At 46.7% G+C, this 19,786-nt stretch overlaps 1 protein-coding gene and 1 pseudogene across 1 annotated transcript; one reads left to right on the top strand and one right to left on the bottom strand.

The window, feature by feature from the left end:
• Positions 1-7,971: 7,971 nt before the first annotated feature.
• LOC124691236 lies at positions 7,972-12,726 on the top strand. Its single transcript, XM_047224506.1, has 2 exons — positions 7,972-9,408; positions 10,807-12,726. Exon 1 carries the CDS (start codon positions 7,972-7,974, stop codon positions 9,109-9,111), a length of 1,140 nt encoding a protein of 379 aa, XP_047080462.1. The 3' UTR covers positions 9,112-9,408; positions 10,807-12,726.
• Positions 12,006-15,260, bottom strand: LOC124691234 (annotated as a pseudogene).
• Positions 15,261-19,786: the final 4,526 nt, after the last annotated feature.

Raw genomic sequence — 19,786 nt, 5'->3', positions numbered from 1 at the left:
TTTTGGCCTTCATTTGCATTATTTGCAAAAATGAGTGATCATGTACCATCTCACAGTTTGGCACATCTGTCCTAAGCCTATCTCATCTAAGCCATATCCTCTTCCTTCTCTGAGTGCACCAACTTCCTGTCAAAACTTGCTCCTGGCACAGTTTTTTTCGTTTCACCGGAAGTTCCGGTCGTTCTGATCGGTACTTCCGGCTGGAATTTTTTGCCAGCCTCCGCCGCCGTTGTCGATCGGCTGGATTGGTTTCTGGGGGACCGGAAGTTCCGGCTCCAACGAGCGGAACTTCCGCCCTTACGAAACCACTACATACCTGGTCGGGAACGGGGATGCAGTTCCTGCCTCCTCACTTTCCCCCACCCAAGATCTATTCTAGTTCTCTCTCTCCCTGTGGTGGCTGCTCCTCTCTCCGGCCGGATCTCCCTCCTCCGGCGACCTCCGCCGGATCGGCTCCGTGGATTGGCATCCACTCCCTCTCCTCCTCCATGGCTCCCCCCGGTTTGTGCCCTCTCCCTCTCTATGTGTGGGTAGACCTCACTAGATGAACTATAGGGCATACTCTAGGAAAAGCTATGGTAGAACATCTCTAGATGCCTTTCCTTTACTAGAACTTGCTTAGGATGTTGTTGTGATGCGTATCATCGAGCCATTGCCTCAGATCTGGTGAGAAACTGCCGCTGTATTCGAACAGCCGGAAGTTCCGGCTCCACACGCCGGAACTTCCGCCCCGGGGCGGAACTTCCGCCGGTTCTCACCGGAACTTCCGGCCTAGCGAATTTTTCTGCTGTTACTCAATATCCTGTGCAGGCTCTGGTTTTGGCCTCCTTGCTTGTGTGCACTCATTTATCATTCCTATCTTGTTGATTCCATCCCAGGTTCATCCAAGAAGAGAGGCAAAGGTCATGTGGATGAGATTGAGGAAGAATTTGAGCAAACTAGACCATCCAAGCTCACCGCTCGTCAGCAATCTGGCCAAAGGCAAAAGACACCCGCAGTGAGAGGCAAGAACATCCATGTATCCGTGAAGAACATGCAATATCCTGAGTACAAGGAGCTCCGCGACGTGAACCCTTACCTTACCCCTCGGAACAATAGGGTTACGGATAAGAGGTTCCACAACAAGACTCAAGAGGAGATTTTATATGAAGTGTATGTGCCATTCAAGAAGGGGGTAGCCCCTCAACATGCCATTGACACCGGGAAGATGGCCGCTTCTACATACTTTCAAGAAGCCTATGCTATGTGTGGTGAGTTTGGGCTCTATCCCATTATGGAGCTCAACAAGGATTATGATGTCGGATTGATCCAACAATTCTATGCCACCGTACACTTTGAATCGGATGAAGCTAGAACATTCCGGTGGATGTCTCATGAAAGGCTCCTTGAGTCTAACTTGGCTAAGTTTGGAAGTGCCCTTGGATATCCTCGCTACCCGGGCATAGATACAAATGGTTGGAGGTGCCATGATAGCTCCTTTGCTCAAACAAGGGAAGTCTTGGAGCCCCTCTACATCAAAGGTTGGGGTATTCGGTGGCAAGAGTGTGGATCTTCTCCCTACTTGGGACATTATGCTTAGAGTCTACCGGGAAACCATTGGACCAAAGGGTGGCAACCTTGATGAGCTACATCTTTATGAAGTGGATCTAATGGCAAACTCTTATGCTAAGAAGGGCACCGGTGAGAGGCTTGATGTTATGGACTACATCTATCATGAGATGTGGTCATGTGTGATGGAGAAGAAGCTTCCCGCGTTTGCTCCTTACATTATGAAGCTCATTGAGGACACTTGGGTTGATACTTATGAGAGCACCCTCATTCACTCCATTCCCCTCAGTATCACATCCCATGAAGTGAAGGTTTTGAGGACCAAGCGCCACAACTCTCCGATAGAAGATGTTACACCCATGGATGAGAAGCCACCTAGCTGGGCTTCTAAGCTTGCTCGCCGCATGAGACAGATCTTTTGCCTCACCTCTGCAGTCAACCACCGTCAGTATCAGCAGCATGCAGAAGCCAAGAAGTCTCGGGTTCGTCAGAAGAGCATCATGAGGGCTCTTGAGGTGGAAGTGTCTCCTCCCGGATCCGAGGAGAACATCACTCCGGAGGCGGAGTGGGTCTCTCAGCATGGCATGCCTCTCCCTCCAGATGGTCTTGAGATCGAGTCTCCTCCGCACACTCCTCCCTACCCCGGCGCTACATCGAACCTCCCTCCCGGCTGGGCTAACGCCGACCCTTGGGACGTGTAGTTTCTCCTTTCCGTTTTTGGTGCCTTGGTGCCAAAGGGGGAGAGCGAGAACCTTATTAGGTTGCTCTCCGTTGGGTATTTGCATGGGGGAGTCACAAGCTCGTGTTGCCTTTGTTTTTTATCGCTTGTGATTCTATTTATCTTGTGGTGTCGAACTATGTCCTAGTTTATTTGGCTTGTAAACCTTATCTATGTGTATGGTAAACTCCGTATGTGAGTCTTCCATGGTTATCTTTGTGTGCATGATCTTATTATCCATATGCCTATCACTATATTGAGATTGTGCATGATCTCTTATATTGCGTAGCTATATCTTGCTTAGTTGCTTATCTTGTCATATAGGTAAATTCACTTAGTTGCATATCTAGAGAATTTACCTTTGTGTCAAGCCTAAATTGAAAAAGAACTAAAAATTGGTTAGCACCTATTCACCCCCCCTCTAGGTGCGGCATACGATCCTTTCACCTACACTGCTCAGGCGTGCCTCAAATTGTTGTCCTTGATATCCATGTACGGTCCTGAGTACGGTTATCCACTGTATTACGCTGATGTGGCAACGAGATGGGCTTAGGATGGCATGGCGGGTGCCCCACCACTACAGCTCGTCGGTGATTGCAGTCCTCGAAGTTGTCTCACATGTTTACCCATGATCTTGAGTACAGTTGGCCACTATATCGCGTTGATAGGGCGACGATACGGGTCAAGATAATAAATTAATGATACGTAATTAGTGAACACAATCTGCATATAAATCTGTACATATCTTGTTAAACAAATAACAGTGTAAACCTAACGTTTTATCCAGAGAATCTTGGCAACACTAAAATTCAACAACATGAGATTACTTTGTAATCTTGTTTACTAAGCTTGCTTCACGGTGGCATTTGACATGAGGTCTTTCTTCCTTTCTCTATCTTTAACTTTAATTCAATGTCAAGAATATCACTCTTCCCAGCCTCCTCAATAATCACCTACATTAAATAGATTGTTTGAAGACTGGATGTCCAAACAAGTTACAATAAAATATGAATTATCATTCTATTATGAAAGTGCTAGTGACTTGCAATCAGTGGTCTCACACGGTAGCAAGTTAGCTAGCAAACATTTAAATTGAGCTCTAAGATCTTTAAAATAGTTAATTCAGTGTTGTTAGTACCTCAACTACTAATAAATTGTAGCACCTGTATTGTTTACATGAAAATACTGGGCAGTAGCCGTTTACATTTTACACATACCAACTTACAGGCTACCAATGAATTTATTCAAGCAGATGAAGATAATGCTCAAAGGACCTCACTTCTTCCATGAACATATATCCTTAGTTTACAGTGTCTTTGACTAGTTGAGCATGGCAAGAAACAGAAGCAAGTATAGAACAAATAACATAAATTCAGGCATCGGAGTTGAGTTCTTACCTTTTGATTTAAAATGCTTCTCTCTGATTCCCTATCAACTTGAATACAATCAGGCTAACGAGATGGATAAGCTTCTATGCTAGTAATTCCCGTTTGTTCATTAACATGTCATAAGCAAAAATTACATCAGCTTTTCGAAAAGTGCTATCAATGGATTGACTAGTCATACCTAACATAAAGATGGGAAACATCATTTGTAGGGGTTCGTAGCATAGAAAATAAAAAAAATTCATACCGCAAGAATGAACAACAAGCTAAGATCCAATCTATTAGATGGTAGCAACGAGATGGGATCAATATACCCTCGAAGATCGCTAAGCGTTTAACGAGATGGATCTCGTGGATGATGCAGTCGATCACTTGCCGCTCTCAGGAGCGAGTAGAAGATCCCGACGGTGCCGCAATCGGGCATCACCTCCGCACTCGTTCACACGTACGGTGTTGATGAAGACGTCCTTCTCCCGTTCCAGCGGGCAGCGGAAGTAGTAGATCCTCCTCGGAATCTCGGCAGCACGATGGTAGTAGAGGGGTTGGGCGTCGGCCTTGGTGCCCTTGGATGGTGCAGCCAATGATGTGGCCGGCCCCTCCCCTCCTCTCCCTTTATATAGGTGGAAGACCCTAGGTTCCAATCATACTCCCTCTAGGAGTCCTAGTGAAAACTTACCATAATACAAAGAAGTCAAACCTACTCAAGGTGGGACTTCCCCCCCTTTCCTTTTGGTGTGGTCGGCCAAGAAGGTGGATCCAACCATGGACTCCACCTTCCCTCCTTGTGGGTCGGCTAGGCTGGTGAAGTCTCTCAGGGACTCCACCTGCCATAGTGAAATATTTCGGGCAATTCTAGAACCTTCCAGAAATTCACCGGATGATGGTGCTTATCGTTACGCCGACTTCACACTGTTGAGGAACCCCAAGATGAAGGTGTGATAAGCACGGAAGCAAGTTTTCCCTCAGTACGAAACCAAGGTTTAATCGACCAGTAGGAGAAAGGCGTGACTTCTGAAATGTAAGCAAAACATATATGAATTGGTGTAAAACAAGCATGGAGCATAAAAAATTATAGATACGTTTGAGACGTATCAATCATCCCCAAGCTTAACTCCTGCTCTTCCTCGAGTAGAAAAGTGATAACAAAATAATTTTTAAGGTGACACTTCTTTTCTTATAAGAGCATCTTCAACAGACGCGCTATAATGCGCGCGCACTAAAAAACTACCAATATATAACGTGTGGAGATGAAATGGGCCCTCCAGCAGGCGCGCTATTGATACGTCTCAAATGTATCTATAATTTTTTATGCTTCATGCTTGTTTTACACCAATTACAGTATGTTTTGTCTACACTTCGTGGCACTTTTATGCATTTTCCGGCACTAACCTATTAACAAGATGCCACAGTACCAGTTCCCTGTTTCCTGTTGTTTTGTATTTCAGAAAAGTTGTACAGGAAATATTCTCCAAATTGGACGAAACAAAAGCAAAAGATCTTATTTTTCCATAACGAAGAAGAAGTCTAGAGGAGAGACAGAGGGGGTCCAGGAGCCGGCCAGACCATGCCTAGGCGCGGGCTGGCCCTGGCCCGTGCCTAGGGCTGGTCTGGGGCCACCTGACGCCCACCAACCTTGCCCTTCCGCCTATAAATTTCCTTCGACGAGAAAACCCTGAAAAATCCAGCCTCCGTCCACGAAAAGTTCTATCGCCGCCGCCATCATCCAGACAAGTTTCGGGGGTCAGAAGTTCCTGTTCCGGCACCCTGCCGGGACGGGGGTTGACCCCCGGAGCCATCTCCATCGACTCCACCGCCTCCACTTCGACACCATGATGGTTCGTGAGTAGTTCCCCCTGGACTACGGGTTCTCGGCTGTAGTTAGTTGGTACTCTCTCCCCCATGTACTTCAATACAATGATCTCATGAGCTGCCTTACATGATTAAGATCCATATGATGTAATCGATGTTGTGTTTGTTGGGATCCGATAAATTATAGAATTGTAATCCGATTGTTCATCGTATTATCATACTACTGTTATTTAAGATCTTGCATGCTCTCCGGTACTTGTAGTTACCTTGATCAAGTAGTTGTCTGTATCTCCAAGAGGAAGTATTTATGCTCCATAGTGGGTTCATGCCTCTAGTTTTCTGGAAGAGTGACAATAACTTCTAAGATTGTAGATGTGCTGTTGCTACTAGGGAGAAAACAACAATATTTTGTCTAATAATAATTCTATTGTTTACTTTACACACGTTGCTTAATGCGATAATCTGTTGGTTGCAACTTAATACTGGAAGGGGTTCAGATGCTAACCTGAAGGTGAATTATTAATCACATATGCAGTTGGATTACGGTCTATGTATTATGTTGTAATGCCTAATTAAATACTACAGTAACCTTTAACTTTTAATAGCATGCATTGTCATGCCCTCACAATTATCAGTTGTCTAACTGTAATTTGTTCACCCAACACATGTTATTTGTTTGTGTAGATAGCTGGGAACTCCGGTCCTTATGTCATCATCATTGCTCTATAGTCAACTACGCACTGGAATATTTTCCGGTGCCATCTCCTTTGTGTTACTGCTACTGCTGCTATGTTATTATTGCCATTGCTCTGATATTACTGTTGCTTTCACATCACCCCTGTTACTAGTGCTTTTCCAGGTGTAGCTGAATTGACAACTCCGTTGTTAAGGCTTATAAATATTCTTTACCTCCCCTTGTGTCGAATAAATAAATTTAGGTTTTACTTCCATCGAAGACTGTTGCGATCCCCTATACTTGTGGGTCATCAGCTATCCGCGGTGGTGCTGCAATTTTTTTGGGGCGTGCGGCTTTTTGCACTATCTGGGGCGCCAAATGTGACGCGTCAGCTGCAGCGCGCGACATCTCTACAGACGCGCGTGAATACACAACGACTCAAAATTCCCCCGCGCGGCCGCGCCCTCCATTTTCCCACCGCGCCGCCGCCGCACGATTCCGCCGCCAGCCCCGCTGTAGCTCGCCGCCGCACCATAGATCCACCTCGCCGTAGATCCGCCTCGCCCGCGCGTCCTGCCGGCAATTTCGGCCGCTCCTCCGCGCTGTACCGACCGGCCGTCGTCGCCACCGGCGGGCACAAGAAGGATGCCACTATAGTCCTTGAAGCATTCGCCGATCATGAGACTTGGATATGACATGCATTTTTTGAAATACCCGAGTCTTGCAATGATATCAATGTTCTTCAACGGTCACCACTAATTACAGGACTTGCAATGCGGGAAGGTCCATCGGTGGAGTTTGAAGCAAATGGCCACAAGTACAACTATGACTACTTTCTCGCCGACGACATATATCTAAGGTGGCAAACATTTGTGAAGCCGGTTATTCAACCACGCGGTAAGAAACAAACCCAATTTCACAATGCACAAGCGACGGTTAGGAAAGATGTAGAGAGAGCATTTGGGATTCTGCAAGCTCAATTTGCCATTGTGAGGGAGCCGACCATATTTTGGGACCAAGAGTGCCTTTGGTATATCATGACCGCTTGTGTCATCATGCATAACATGATTATAGAGGATGCTCGTGGGAAAATTTGGATCATACCCACTACGAATTGATGGGGGTTCCGTGCAAGTGAGGAGGTCCGCACATAGGATTGCTCGGTTCATTGATGAAGCTTGTTTGATCTTGTTTGATGCATAGTTGTGTGCGATTGTTGTTTCCGCCGCGCTGCGCGCTGTATAATGGAGTGTTCGGTGGAGGAACATTTTTAGCGCTCGCAAACGCGCTCTAGTTTAGCGTCTCCGGTGGGGAAAATTCAGGGCAGCGCATGGTAAACGTTTACAACGTGATCGCAGCGACATATAGCACGCCGAAATATATCGCGCGTGTTAGAGATGCTCTAACAAGGAAATACTCAAACCCTTGTGTCAATATGCTGAAAAAAATAGCGAGCTAATGATATTTAGCACGATATAACATATCAAACAGCGTCATAGCGAGCAAAATTACTAAAAATTAAGTGTGGACTATCAAAATATATTACTATAGTGCACTATTAACGAAAAAATAATCGTGCTATTTTAAACCTTGCTCTTATTTCAGATATCAAGAAAACACAGCTAAGTAGTACTCTCATAGTTTGAGCTAATAAACACTCATAATAGTAAAGAAAATAGACTTTAAAAACAAAACAAAAAACGTGATCGTGATGGAGGGCGGAGGCCAACGGATGCGCGAGCCCATCTTGCCGCGAGAATTGACGATGGAGGCCCAGCTCTGGGTTTCTCTTCTCCACAGGACTCGATTCCCCACCGGCGCCGTCGCCTGCCGCCATGCTCCTCCTGCGAAGCTGCGTCCTCACCCATCTCCTCTCTTCTCACCCCGCCGCCTCTCCTCTCCACCGACTGCTCTCAGCGGCTGCCTCCCCAAGCTCTGCGTTCGCCGTCGAGCAGTACCTCGTCGACACCTGCGGCCTTACCCGAGCGCAAGCCCTCAAGGCCTCCACAAAGCTCTCCCACCTCAAGTCCCCCACTAATCCCGACGCTGTCCGTGCGTGCCTCGCCGGCCTCGGCCTCTCCAGCGCTGACATCGCCGCCCTCGTCGACAAGGATCCCGAGTTCCTCTGCGCCGGCGTGGAAAGAAACCTGGCACCCACCGTTGTCGACCTCACCGGCCTCGGTCTGTCCCATTCCCAGATTGCCCGCCTCGTCTCGCTCGCCCCCGCCAAAATCCGCCGCAGATCCGTCGTTTCCAGGACGCACTACTACCTGTCCTTGTTCGGCTCCTCCCAGAGCTTCCTCCACGCGATCAAGCGCTGCCCTCCACTCCTCTCGGCTGACCTCGAGAATGCAGTGAAGCCCAATGTCGCGTTCCTGCAGGGGTGCGGGCTAGGAGCTTGCGATATTTCCAACACGTGTCTCGCTAGGCCGAGCATGCTCCTCACCAACCCGGAGCGTCTCAAGGCGATGGTGGCCAATGCGGAAAGTCTAGGTGTGCCACGTGGCTCTGGAATGTTCAGGCTCCTGCTGCGTGGTGGCGGGCTTCTGAGCGAGGAGAATTTTGCAGGCAGAATGGAGAATTTGAAGAACACCTTCAGGTGGTCCGATGCTGAGCTCATCACCGCCGTGTCCAAGAATCCGATGGTGCTCAAGAGGTCTAAGGAGACGCTGGAGAGCAGCTCAAAGTTGCTCATCGATGAGATCGGGTTGGAACCGGCATACGTTGCTCGTCGGCCGTCAATGCTCAATTACAGCCTGGAGGGCCGGATCAGACCCCGGTACCACGTTTTGAAGTTTCTTAAGGGAACCGGATTGCTAGATCGTGACCGGGACTACTATTCTGCATTCAAGGTGACCGAGAAGGTATTCGTGGACAAGTACATATGCCCTCACAGTGAAGTTGCGCCGCACCTTGTTGAAGACTATGCCGCCGCTTGCAGAGGGGAAGTGCCAACTAATTTTAGATTTGCTTGAACCAAAGACAGGCTATGAGAATTGGTAACTGTGTGTTGGTTGTCTGCTGTTACATGCCTGTTTGATGCTGGTTTGGTCATTGCTAGCGTGGGATGAAACTGATAATTTTATTCCTAAATACTGACATGTTAACGGCATTATTCAGTAGAGAATAAACCATGGCTTGGGTGTGAACTTGTTTGTCCTACTGCAGGTTTTAAGCACACACATTGGATCTAAGAAATTGTGAGACCAGACCATTCTCCAACACATTAAATTTTCTACCTTCAGTTTAGTGCATTCAGACAATAAGCCAAGGTAAGGATGATGTCTTCTTCGTTGTGGTAACGAACTCCTGATTGTTCTATTATTTTGTCGCACTTCATAGTTGATAATTGGAGGATCTTTCCAATGCATGCCCAAATTTAGATAAGAAGTCTTTTGGGGAGCAACTCGAGGGGATGTTGCCTCCTGCTGTTAGCAATTCCTTTTTAGGACCCTAGTATCAATTCACCTGGCTTTGGATTAATCTATTCTTCAACTGTGATCTCACAAAAAATAACGTTTTCATTTGCTAATATGCAGATTCACAATGATCTGTTTTTGCTTAAACTAACTAAATCTAGACGTATTCGTTCAGCTATTAAAAGTTTCTGGAAGTGAGTTCTCTAGTTTACGCTAGAACAAGATGCCTTTAGTTCGATCACAGATAACATTTTGGAGCTATTGGTCATATTGGAAACACCTACTGGGCTGCACGATGAGATGTGCATGGCTCATATCTGAACATGTATCTGCTAAAGAGAGATGCTCACTTAACTAAACTTTAAACTATCGCATGGAGGAGCATCTTAAGCATTGGCATCATTTATGTAAGTAAACATTCAGACGCATGCCCCCATGGTCTGTGGTACAGGTTCCAATAACTCCTCTAATATATCTGTGCAATAGTTGATCTGAAGATTACATCAACGATTGCTTGCTCATCTTTGTGAAAAAAATCATCTCCTAATATCTAATTTCTTTATGAAGTGTATGTGTTAGCATTTTACACTATTTAGTGAGCATATATATAGATCCAGGTCAAATGCAATTTTTACAATATTTACGGAGACATTGATCCAAGCCAGGTTCAAGAATAGAAATGTATACATTGTTTGTTTGTTTGTTTGTTTGTGTAGTTCATTAAAATACCTGTTTACCTATGGTTTGGTTCATGCTGCCTCCTGTAGCCATCATCTCCTCCGCTTGGCATCAAGGGAGATTTGCATCCATGTATGATTTCCTGGGAGTAGCGCTGTTGGCCTAGTGACATGGTGCGGAGAGACAACGATGGAACGGTGATTCCATTTGCTTGGGACACAATCGACTGGTGTGTATCGGTAGGAGTTATTGCCTGCTTGGAAGGCGCACGTAAAACTGTAGTCAATGATGAGCCGCTGATAGTGATTCCCTATATTACAACATAACCAAGAACATAGTGGCACAAACAAGTGGTACTAGGTACAAAGTACAAACAAGGACCCAAAACTGTTATTCCAGTATCAGGCCCCATATGCTCAACATACTGCTTTCACATCTATGTAAAATTTACTCACATGATCTTCCATTCAAATGCCTTCATTATTTGCAGTTTCTGAACGCACTATTGGTGCTTTTCTGATTTTTTTTTCAGCTGACAAACGTGTCCTAACTTGCTGCACATTTCTTGTTCAGTGTCTATGGCAAGAATAAGCGTTGGCGTACAGACAAATCTTTCAGTTTCTGGTCGAGTACTTGAAGGACTCAGATGGATCAGTTGTTGGTGATCGGCAAGCTGATTGGTCCGTACCTCTGCCACCACTTCTAGTTCCCATTTCCACCAGTCAGTTTCTCCCTTTCTTTGACCATATTTGGTAGTACTATTATGATATATCTTTTTCTACACCATGGCGAAGAATTAGGAAATAAGTGTTGTATGGCTGTAGCTACTGATTACCTTTTAGTCTGATTATAGTTTTCTATAATTTAGGCAATGTTCATCAGTGCTTGAGATGCTATAATTGAAGGCATGCCAGTTGGTTTGACAAGAGTTTTAGAAAACTTTGTATACAATTACATAAAACAGAAGTAGGAAATAATACACCCATATCCAAATGAATCTATCTTCTACCGTAAAGAGTAAATGAATATATATTCTACTATAAACAGTATGCAAACTTGCGTACATGTCTGATATGCAAAGTTTCTTGATACAATCGTTAGAATCACTCAGAATATGGTGAAAATGGTGAGCATGGCATTGGGGTTATAAAAGAAACTCTTGCGGAGGTCTGGTGGTATCTTTCTGTCATTTCCCATCTGAAACATTTATCTGCTAAACCAAAAGAGTCAAAACTGATGTGTTGCTAATCGGAAGAGCGAAGAAAATGTAGAAAGCTAAGAGACCATGCTAATTCTATCTAATGGACAAACATCAAATGAATCATCTGTGATAGTGGAACATCAGTCACATACATCAAATGGCAATTGATTGTAGTTAACCGCTCGATTAGATGTTATCATAGCTGGTTCAGAAACCTTATGTGATTCTTGTTGATCCTCTTTCTCAAAGCTGTTTACTCCTGCTCATGGTGACATCTTCTTCTCCGGTGATGCGTCTCTCGTTGCCTCCTCCAGTCATGCTCTAATACAAAATCTTTGGCCAGGCTCGATTACACAACACAATCTCATGGGCATTTTTGGCACTCACACAAACATGGAAGAACACACCAATACACAAAGGGCGATGTTTTGGGACGCATTAACCATGCGTATTTTCTGTTTTTTTTGTTATTTTATTCAACCTCAAAATATTTGCGGACTACAAGGCGATGACCCGCTTCATCAAAAGAAAGGTAAGCATAACTCGTCATCAACGTGAACAAGCACGCTTCTGGCCACATACAGACGCGTGCACATGCACGTTCCTTATTTGCAATTTGAAAATAAACAGTAGAGAAACACATACGACAGAAATTTTACCATAAACATTGATCAGATGGAGATGCTGTTGGGGATGCCCTTGGCCGTGATCCCGGTGGCGCTCTCGCCATCAATGTCAGAGGTGTTGGGATAGAGCAGCATGTAGGGGAACTGTGCTGGCCCATTCCTGTTCTTGAGATTCTCATCCTTGTTCCTACTTATGATACTCTTTTCAATGTCGATCAGGCTTTTGCTGAACTTGTCGAACACCTTCTTTGCCCTGTCATCTGATGTCCACTGTGGTTCATCGCGCTGCCCAAGGTACACCTCGTCGGAGGAGTGGTTGGACAGAACCTCAATCACAGACACTCCAATGATGCTCTGAAGCTGGCTCGTGATGGTGTGGATGAAGGCCATGTCCGGATTAGTCTCCACCTCCTGGTACTCCTTGGTTCCCGGCTCCGGCATTGGCCGCCGGCTCACTGTTGGGCGGTTAGGGAGGTAGCCAGCGTAGGAGTACTGGCCAAAGTTGACGGCCGCGTGCAGCGCGGAGGCGATCCAGATGATGGTGGCACAGGACCTGACAAGCTCCTGCACTGTTGTCATTTTGGGCCACCAGGGCTGGTCCTTGATGTCGCCATGGCCGACCTCACGCACCTCCTTCCACCAGGCCTGCAGCTCGGCATCGTCTTGAACCACGTTATCCCTGGGGTAGTAGATCTTGACGTACTCGTCGGCCCAGTTCTCGATGGCCGACCAGACAGCAAGCCCGTCCACCGCGTACGGGTAGTCCTTGATGAGCAGCGACACTCCACAGGGGCTGGTGGAGTCATGCTTCGCCACACCCCTCTTGATGAGGTCTACGGGCAGTGCCTGCTCGGTGAAGTTCCAGTTCTTGTAGACGTCAGAGGAGATTCTGAGTGCGTACTCACCGGGGCAGACAGTCATCTCAAAGAAGCCGCCGGCGCTGATGAGGACTTGGCGTGCGAGGGCGTTGATCATCATGGTGTCACGGTAGTGCGGCTGCAGGAGCTTGTAGATGGGGTGGGTGACGCTGAGCTGCCGGTTGGTGGCGATGATGAACGGCTCGATCACCGCATGGGTGTGGAGCCAGTGGCTGATGAGCCCATGCCAGGCGGAGTCGTTCACAGCGGCGTAGGCCTTGGCCAGTTGCCAGATGGTGTCCTGGACCTTGTTGTCCGACTCGGAGCCTGCAGAGGAGGGGGGCGTGTAGACCTTGCTGTCGGCGCCGACCACTTTGGTACCGATTTCGTCAAGGCGTGGCCTGCTGAGCTCGATGGCGATTGGCTTGAGGGTGTCGTCATCCTGCAGGATGAGCAACGTCCTGGTGGCGTAGACGAAGGTGTTCTCGAGGCTGTTGATCTTGAGCAGCTGAGGTATGAAGTTGTCGTGGTGGTCCAGGATGAAGAGCCTGCCGTCGGTGATCGCCTTGTCGACGGTGAGCTTGCCGAGGTAGGGCTGGATGTGCTCCACCTTGATGGTGCTGGTCTGGTCGCCGTACCCGTCAAGCTTGCTCCTGGGAGGAAACTCCTGCAGGCGCGTGATGATGTGCGGGTTGAGGCCGGCGAGCATCTCGCGGGCAAACTCCTCGTCCGTGCGCCACGCGAGCTTGTCGTTCTTGATGACCTCCGGCATGGGCATCTTCAAGAGGTAGGAGCTGCCGGATGGGCAGATGCTCTTGAGCGGCGGGAAGACTTTGAACATTAGGTCCATGACGGGGACGTCGGGGATCTTGATCCCGCCCTCGTAGAGCTTGTACATGTCCTCGAAGTCGTCGAACTCGCGTGGCACTGCGGTGTCGAAGAGCTCCCTGGCGAGGGGAGGATGCCGGCGCTGATTGCCTTGAGGAGGTAGGAGGTGAAGTCGGCCTTCTTAACGTGGTTGAAGCACTCGTCGCGGGGCACGTAGAACTGCTGAAGCACGGGCACGACGTTGCGGCTCTCGCACGTGGGATCACTCTTCATGGGCTTCCTGCCGGTGCGGCCGCGGCGCGGGTGAGGGTAGGGGCTGTCGGGGCCGCCGAGGGTGGGGCGAGGGCTCTTGTTGTCGGGATCGCCGAGGTCGTTGTAGAGGTCGTAGCGGTAGACGCGGTCGTGGTCCTGGTAGGCGCGGTCGTGCTTCTGCTTGGGGTGGTCGCCTCGCAGGATCTGGAGCTCCTCCTCCCGGTACGGCTGGAGCAGCACCGGCATGTTGCTCGGCAGGCAAGTCTGCATCGAATTGCATATGCTTATTAATTTTTTTGTTCATTATTCTTGTTGTTGGTGTGGAAGTGAATTCAGGAATGAAGCTAGACTCGTACATCGTTGGTGAAGAAGACTCGGTCGTAGTGGTACTTGTCGGTGTTGTAGACCCATGAGTTTGCAATGAAGACGATGGGGCCATGGTGGCCGGGGACGTCGTCGATGGTGATGGTCTTGAGAAGGAACTGGGTGGCGTGGTAGTTGCGGACGATGACGGCGCCGGGGAGGCCCTGCTTCTTCACGTCCCAGTCGAAGGTGACATCGTAGGTGGTGTCGCTGTGGGTCATTGGGGGCAAGTGCATCACCCAGTGTTCCACGCGCTCCTCCTCACCCACCAGACCCCGGCTGGCGTCGTCTGTACATCGATGATGGCCCATTCTTGTTAGCTGCTTAGCTAATTAGCTATATTTCACTTTATTTTTAAAAAACTGTAGAAAGAAACCTATATGAGTATTTTTTGCACTGATACTTTGATCGGCGAATAATAGATGGCCGGAGACTATTACCATGATCATTTTCTAAACATTATTAGTACAAAACGCTTGTTGAACATGTTCTAGATCTTCATGAAAGACATAGATAGATATAGTATTTGTGACTCTGGATATCTATTTTGAAAGGAGGGAAAGGAGATCATGCTAAGTAATACTACTAATGCAGTAGATAGGCTAATAGATGGATGTATATATGCATGTATTCAGATGTTAATTACTTTGATCGGCGACGGTGGAGCTGATGAGCTGACAGGTGACGCCTTTGGTGGTGAACTCATCCCAGGTGTCGTGGCTGAGGGGGGCGCCGCTGGAGTGGTTCAAGTCGAGGACGTTCCTGCGCTGGAGCAACACCTTGCCCTTGAGCTGCGCCCGAGTAAACAATCCGAACATCTTGGCTAACTCGATCACTCTCACTCTCACTCCCAAGCTAACTAAGCTCAGTGATTACTTGGCAACCTGGTTGTGCTTGGGATGGAAAGCTCACGATCTGCTGCTGCCTATTTATAGGAACTGAAGAACAGTGCTGTGCTGGAGCTATAGCTTGCTGCAGTACCGTACGTGCGTGCGTGTTACACGGGCTCGCGCGCCTACCCTTGTTCTGTACCTCGATCCACGTCCTCCTCCTGGCTTCCAATTCGCAGGGCACGACGTGTGGACGGCAGGCCGGCGTCGATCGCTCACATTATCGCCTCTCATCGATACAGCCGATTCAGTCGCTGCCATGCATGGAAACCTCGTGAATTACGCATGTGTGTACATCGTAGACGGCCCATATATCACCCGGAGACGGAATTGAAGAAAATGCATGAATTAATTTGCCACCGATCCTCACTTGCTAGTAAACAAATTCAACCCAGTAATAACTAATAAGTAATTAATTTCTTACCTTAAAAAAGTACTAATTAATTTATGTTACGGGAATCTGAAAACGCAAGACCTGAAATCTGACGCACATACTGTTGGGATAAGGGTTAGGAAGACAGGAACGATAGGAGGAGAACCATATACGAACAATACCCAATCCTACTCGTCCTGGCTGTCCATGCATTCGTCCTAGGCGTATGTCGTCGTGATACACGCTCCGGTTACTTTTTTCTTCTTTAGACAGAAGATTATTCTTTTTTCCTTATTTTAAGGATTACGAAATGTTTGAAGCGTTACAACAACACATCACTCGCAAGCGCCTAAACTGAAACAACATATCCATTCTAGCGGCATAATGGAACTCAAACGATTTGGCCCAGCGATGCTTCACACGACGTCTTGTTTGTTAACACGAGAGTATCAACATTGGTCGGCGACAGCATGTCAGCTTGACTCTCGGGAGAGAAATCCACACCATAGGCAAGATCTAATAATTACGCAAATCGCAAAAATTGAAAGGAAATCGAACAACAAATACATTTTTGCGATCAATTTCGGAATATACCTTCGTGATCCGGTGTCGGGCGCCTGCTCGATGCAGGCTTGACGAAGGGTCGGTGAAGCGAAGGTGCTGATAACGCGTTGTGCAACCTCTGCGGCTGGCCGGTCCCAAGGTGCACATCGTAGATGAAGTAGACGAATAGCAAAGGCACACCGAATGCGTAAAGTAAACTGATACAGGGGAGAATATGGGGAGAGCTCTTTTATTGATTTTTTTGTCAACTGGTACGTATAATGATTGAGCTCCTTCTATATATATAGGCCTAGAGAGATAAAAGGATAAGACCCATTTAACGTTAAACGTGAGGAAAGACTTAGTCAGACGTGCCCACCGAAGTGGGCCACGTCAGGAGGCCCAAGTTTCCCAACAGTCAGGACTTCGTGAAACCAACCCAATCCAAGATCTCCTCACCGGTTCGTTCGCTAGAGAGATCTCTTGCCGCTTTGACTACCGTTTTGACTGAAAGAAAAACAACGTGAACCGGTAACCGGTAATCTTTTTTAGTAAGAAAAAAAGTTAGAAACTGGAAATAAACGGAGTGAATCAATCTACCAACAGCAAAGAAAACCACGCCTCACATAATTAGTGGACGAATCAATCTACCAACAGCAAAGGAAACCACCCGTCGCATAATTAGTGGATGAACGAAAGGATAAATAGCCGATCAAAGTACTATACTTATCAATCCTGCATTAAAAAGCAAAATATTATTTTACAATTATGAATATGACTATGTGGTGGGCAATGGAACCATGGTATGTGTTGATTGGTGGAGGTTCCATTGCAAGGATACTACTCATCTAAGACTAAGTACCAACGCCGTCCAGTGATTCTAGCGCCGTACATATCGCGTTAACCATAAGATCTATAATGGCTCTGGGGAAGTCAGCTGTATCTTTTCCCTCCCGCACGCCAACGGACTTGATAGAGCCTGGCTGGGTGTTGGGATAATACTGCAGTAGGTTGGGAAATCCTTTAAAATCCCCATCCGTGTGGATGAGAGGCTCTATCATCTATGAGGGGTTGTCCGACGTACATCGGGGGGTAAAGTCTTATGATCGGGAGATGTCTACCGGGGATGTACGGGTGGACAAAAGGGTGGGTTTGCAGGGTCGCGGAAAAGACAGTGATTGGCTTGGACCTTACACCTAGCCCCACACCAAGGAAGTGTGGACGGGAAAGCGCACCCGGTTGGTATCAAAGATAAGTTCTCTTATGGGAAAAGTAACGCACCTCTGCAGAGGGTATCGAATTGTGGCTGTCACTCCCTGTTCCGGGAAGGGAACTGCGAACGCAGCAGGAAAGGAGCTCCATGAAGTTCTATTCAATCTGTGAAGACTGACAGGCATAGTGTTCAGAATAAAATAAACCTTTTGAAGAAATGTTTATGAAAACTTGCATTGGCCTATGACTTTCTGGTCTATGGCTGTAGCTAGTGCATGATACACCTATTTCCTAATATGAACTTGCTGAGTATGCTCGTACTCATTCCCTCCCCATTTGAACCCCCTTCTTAGATCAAGGCACCAAAGGAGAAACTACCGTGGAACTTGAAGACAAAGGAGTCAACTGCAACAAGATGAACAATCCAATCAAAGAAGTCAATGGAATCAACTCCTGCATCAGCTAGAGTGGAAACTTAGACTAGTAATAGAAGGGAACCTTTTCCTAATCCTAGCACCTAAGTAGCTAGATTTCTATAGCAAGCCAAGTAGCTCTTAAACTTGGGTTAGCAATAAGTTAGACTATGAGTCGTTCTTCTGGAGCTTTATTTGAAGTTTTACCTCACTGTAAAGTAGGAGGCTGTGTTGATCTTATGTAAACAGTTCGTGTGTACTTGTATAGACATACATTGGACTCACATATGTTTCTGTTGTACCACTCTGAGGGATGTAATATGAGTGGAACGGTGTTTCACTTGTGTTATATCAACGACTTGTGTACTACACCATGCAGTGGTACGCTGGGTCACCACACTAAGGGCCCATGCACCCCCTCTAGCCCTAATCCTAGCTGCCCCCTTCCATAAGCCCATGTGTGTGTGTGGGGTGTGTGTGTGTGGGGGGGGGGGGGGTGGCCGGCCCCTTAATGGGATACCCTCCGAGAGGGGCCCATTAAGGTGGGTTGCACCTTTATTAAATAAATAAATGTATAATTAAATATTAATTCACTGAATTAATATATAATACATATTATTTAATTCCCGATGATCCGAGACACCTCTCGCACCACTCCAAACAACCTTCGGATTCTCGTAGAACCCTTTCCGGTTCTCTCTTCTCTATTCTTCGATGTTTCCGATGAATCCAAGACAATCTTAAATTTTGTTGAACCCTTAAGTGTGTTCCCTACGGTTCGAGAATAACAAGACATGATCGAGACATCTCTCTCCGATCAATGATTGCCAGGTGATGCATGTAAAATGCATACATGAACTTTGTCCTTTATCATACTGAATTCTCACATATTTGCAACATATATGATGATAATACCATGTTTTACATTGATTTATGGGGATTTACCAATGATCCCCTTTATTTGGTTTATGACTCTGCAAAATAGGAAAACCATGTTTTGTGTATTTTTTCACTTTCAGAGACCTATACGAAGTGAAATGACCTAGGATTTTTTGAGCGTAACTTATTCATCGGGAGAAGCACCATGGGCCCTAGAACCACACCTGCAGAGGCCCGAGGACCGAAAGAGCATAGGTGGCGCGCCCAGCAAGGTAGGACGCACCACCGTGCCTCTTTCGGTCGTCGATCGTCCAATCTCCCTGATTCTTTCGCCTACTGACGTATTTTGACCTAAAAATCACTATATATATGGCCCCAAAGAGTTCTCGGGAGGAGAGCGCCTCACAAACATAGAAACACGAAAACAAAGGCTGCAGCAGAGAAGATTGGAGGGGGAAACTCCGTCGGGATCACCGCCAGAGGGATCTCCACCTTCTCCAATGTCTTCACCATCATCACCATGATCAAGGGAGAGTAGTCCACCTCTAGACTACGGGTTTGTGGCAGTATCTTGATCTATTTATCTCATGTTCTTCATAGTTCTTAGTGCCGTATGAGCCGCCTCACATGATTATGGCCATATTTGTAATACCTATGTGGTGGATCCTTATTCTATGATATTGTGCTATGAGATATGATCATATTATGTATAAGATGTATTGATAGATGCATATTATGTGCCCTGTTCTTAAGTACTTGTTCTGATCAAACATCTATGAAAGAGCGTGTGTGGGGTGATGTGTGTATTAGATGAAGTAGCATGGTTTTAGCGATTGGATAGTGACAATATTTTTAAGATCTATTATGGCCTTGCCATTTTCCTTTGCTACCTCACTAGGGATAAAGTGAATGCATGTGCTATGTTCGTCAGGTGACAGTAGTGATGATCTTGTTTGTTCAAGGTAGGATATTTTATATTCAAACTTCATGTCAAAGTACTTATGGCTATGCTTTGTTAATTCTTAATACAAGATTGCACGGAATTTTCCCTTTCTTGTGGATTATAAGAGAGATGTGTTGCATCATCTATATGTTAGGACGTGATGCCCATATTAA

Source organism: Lolium rigidum, chromosome 2, assembly GCF_022539505.1.
Source record: "Lolium rigidum isolate FL_2022 chromosome 2, APGP_CSIRO_Lrig_0.1, whole genome shotgun sequence".
NCBI lineage: Eukaryota > Viridiplantae > Streptophyta > Magnoliopsida > Poales > Poaceae > Lolium > Lolium rigidum.
Note: the sequence above shows the minus strand (reverse complement) of the source record. Positions and strands in the feature narration are given on the sequence as shown.

What these genes read in the sequence shown, in the direction of transcription:
- LOC124691236 (XM_047224506.1), top strand. Translation starts at nt 7,972, where the DNA reads ATGCTCCTCCTGCGAAGCTGCGTCCTCACCCATCTCCTCTCTTCTCAC.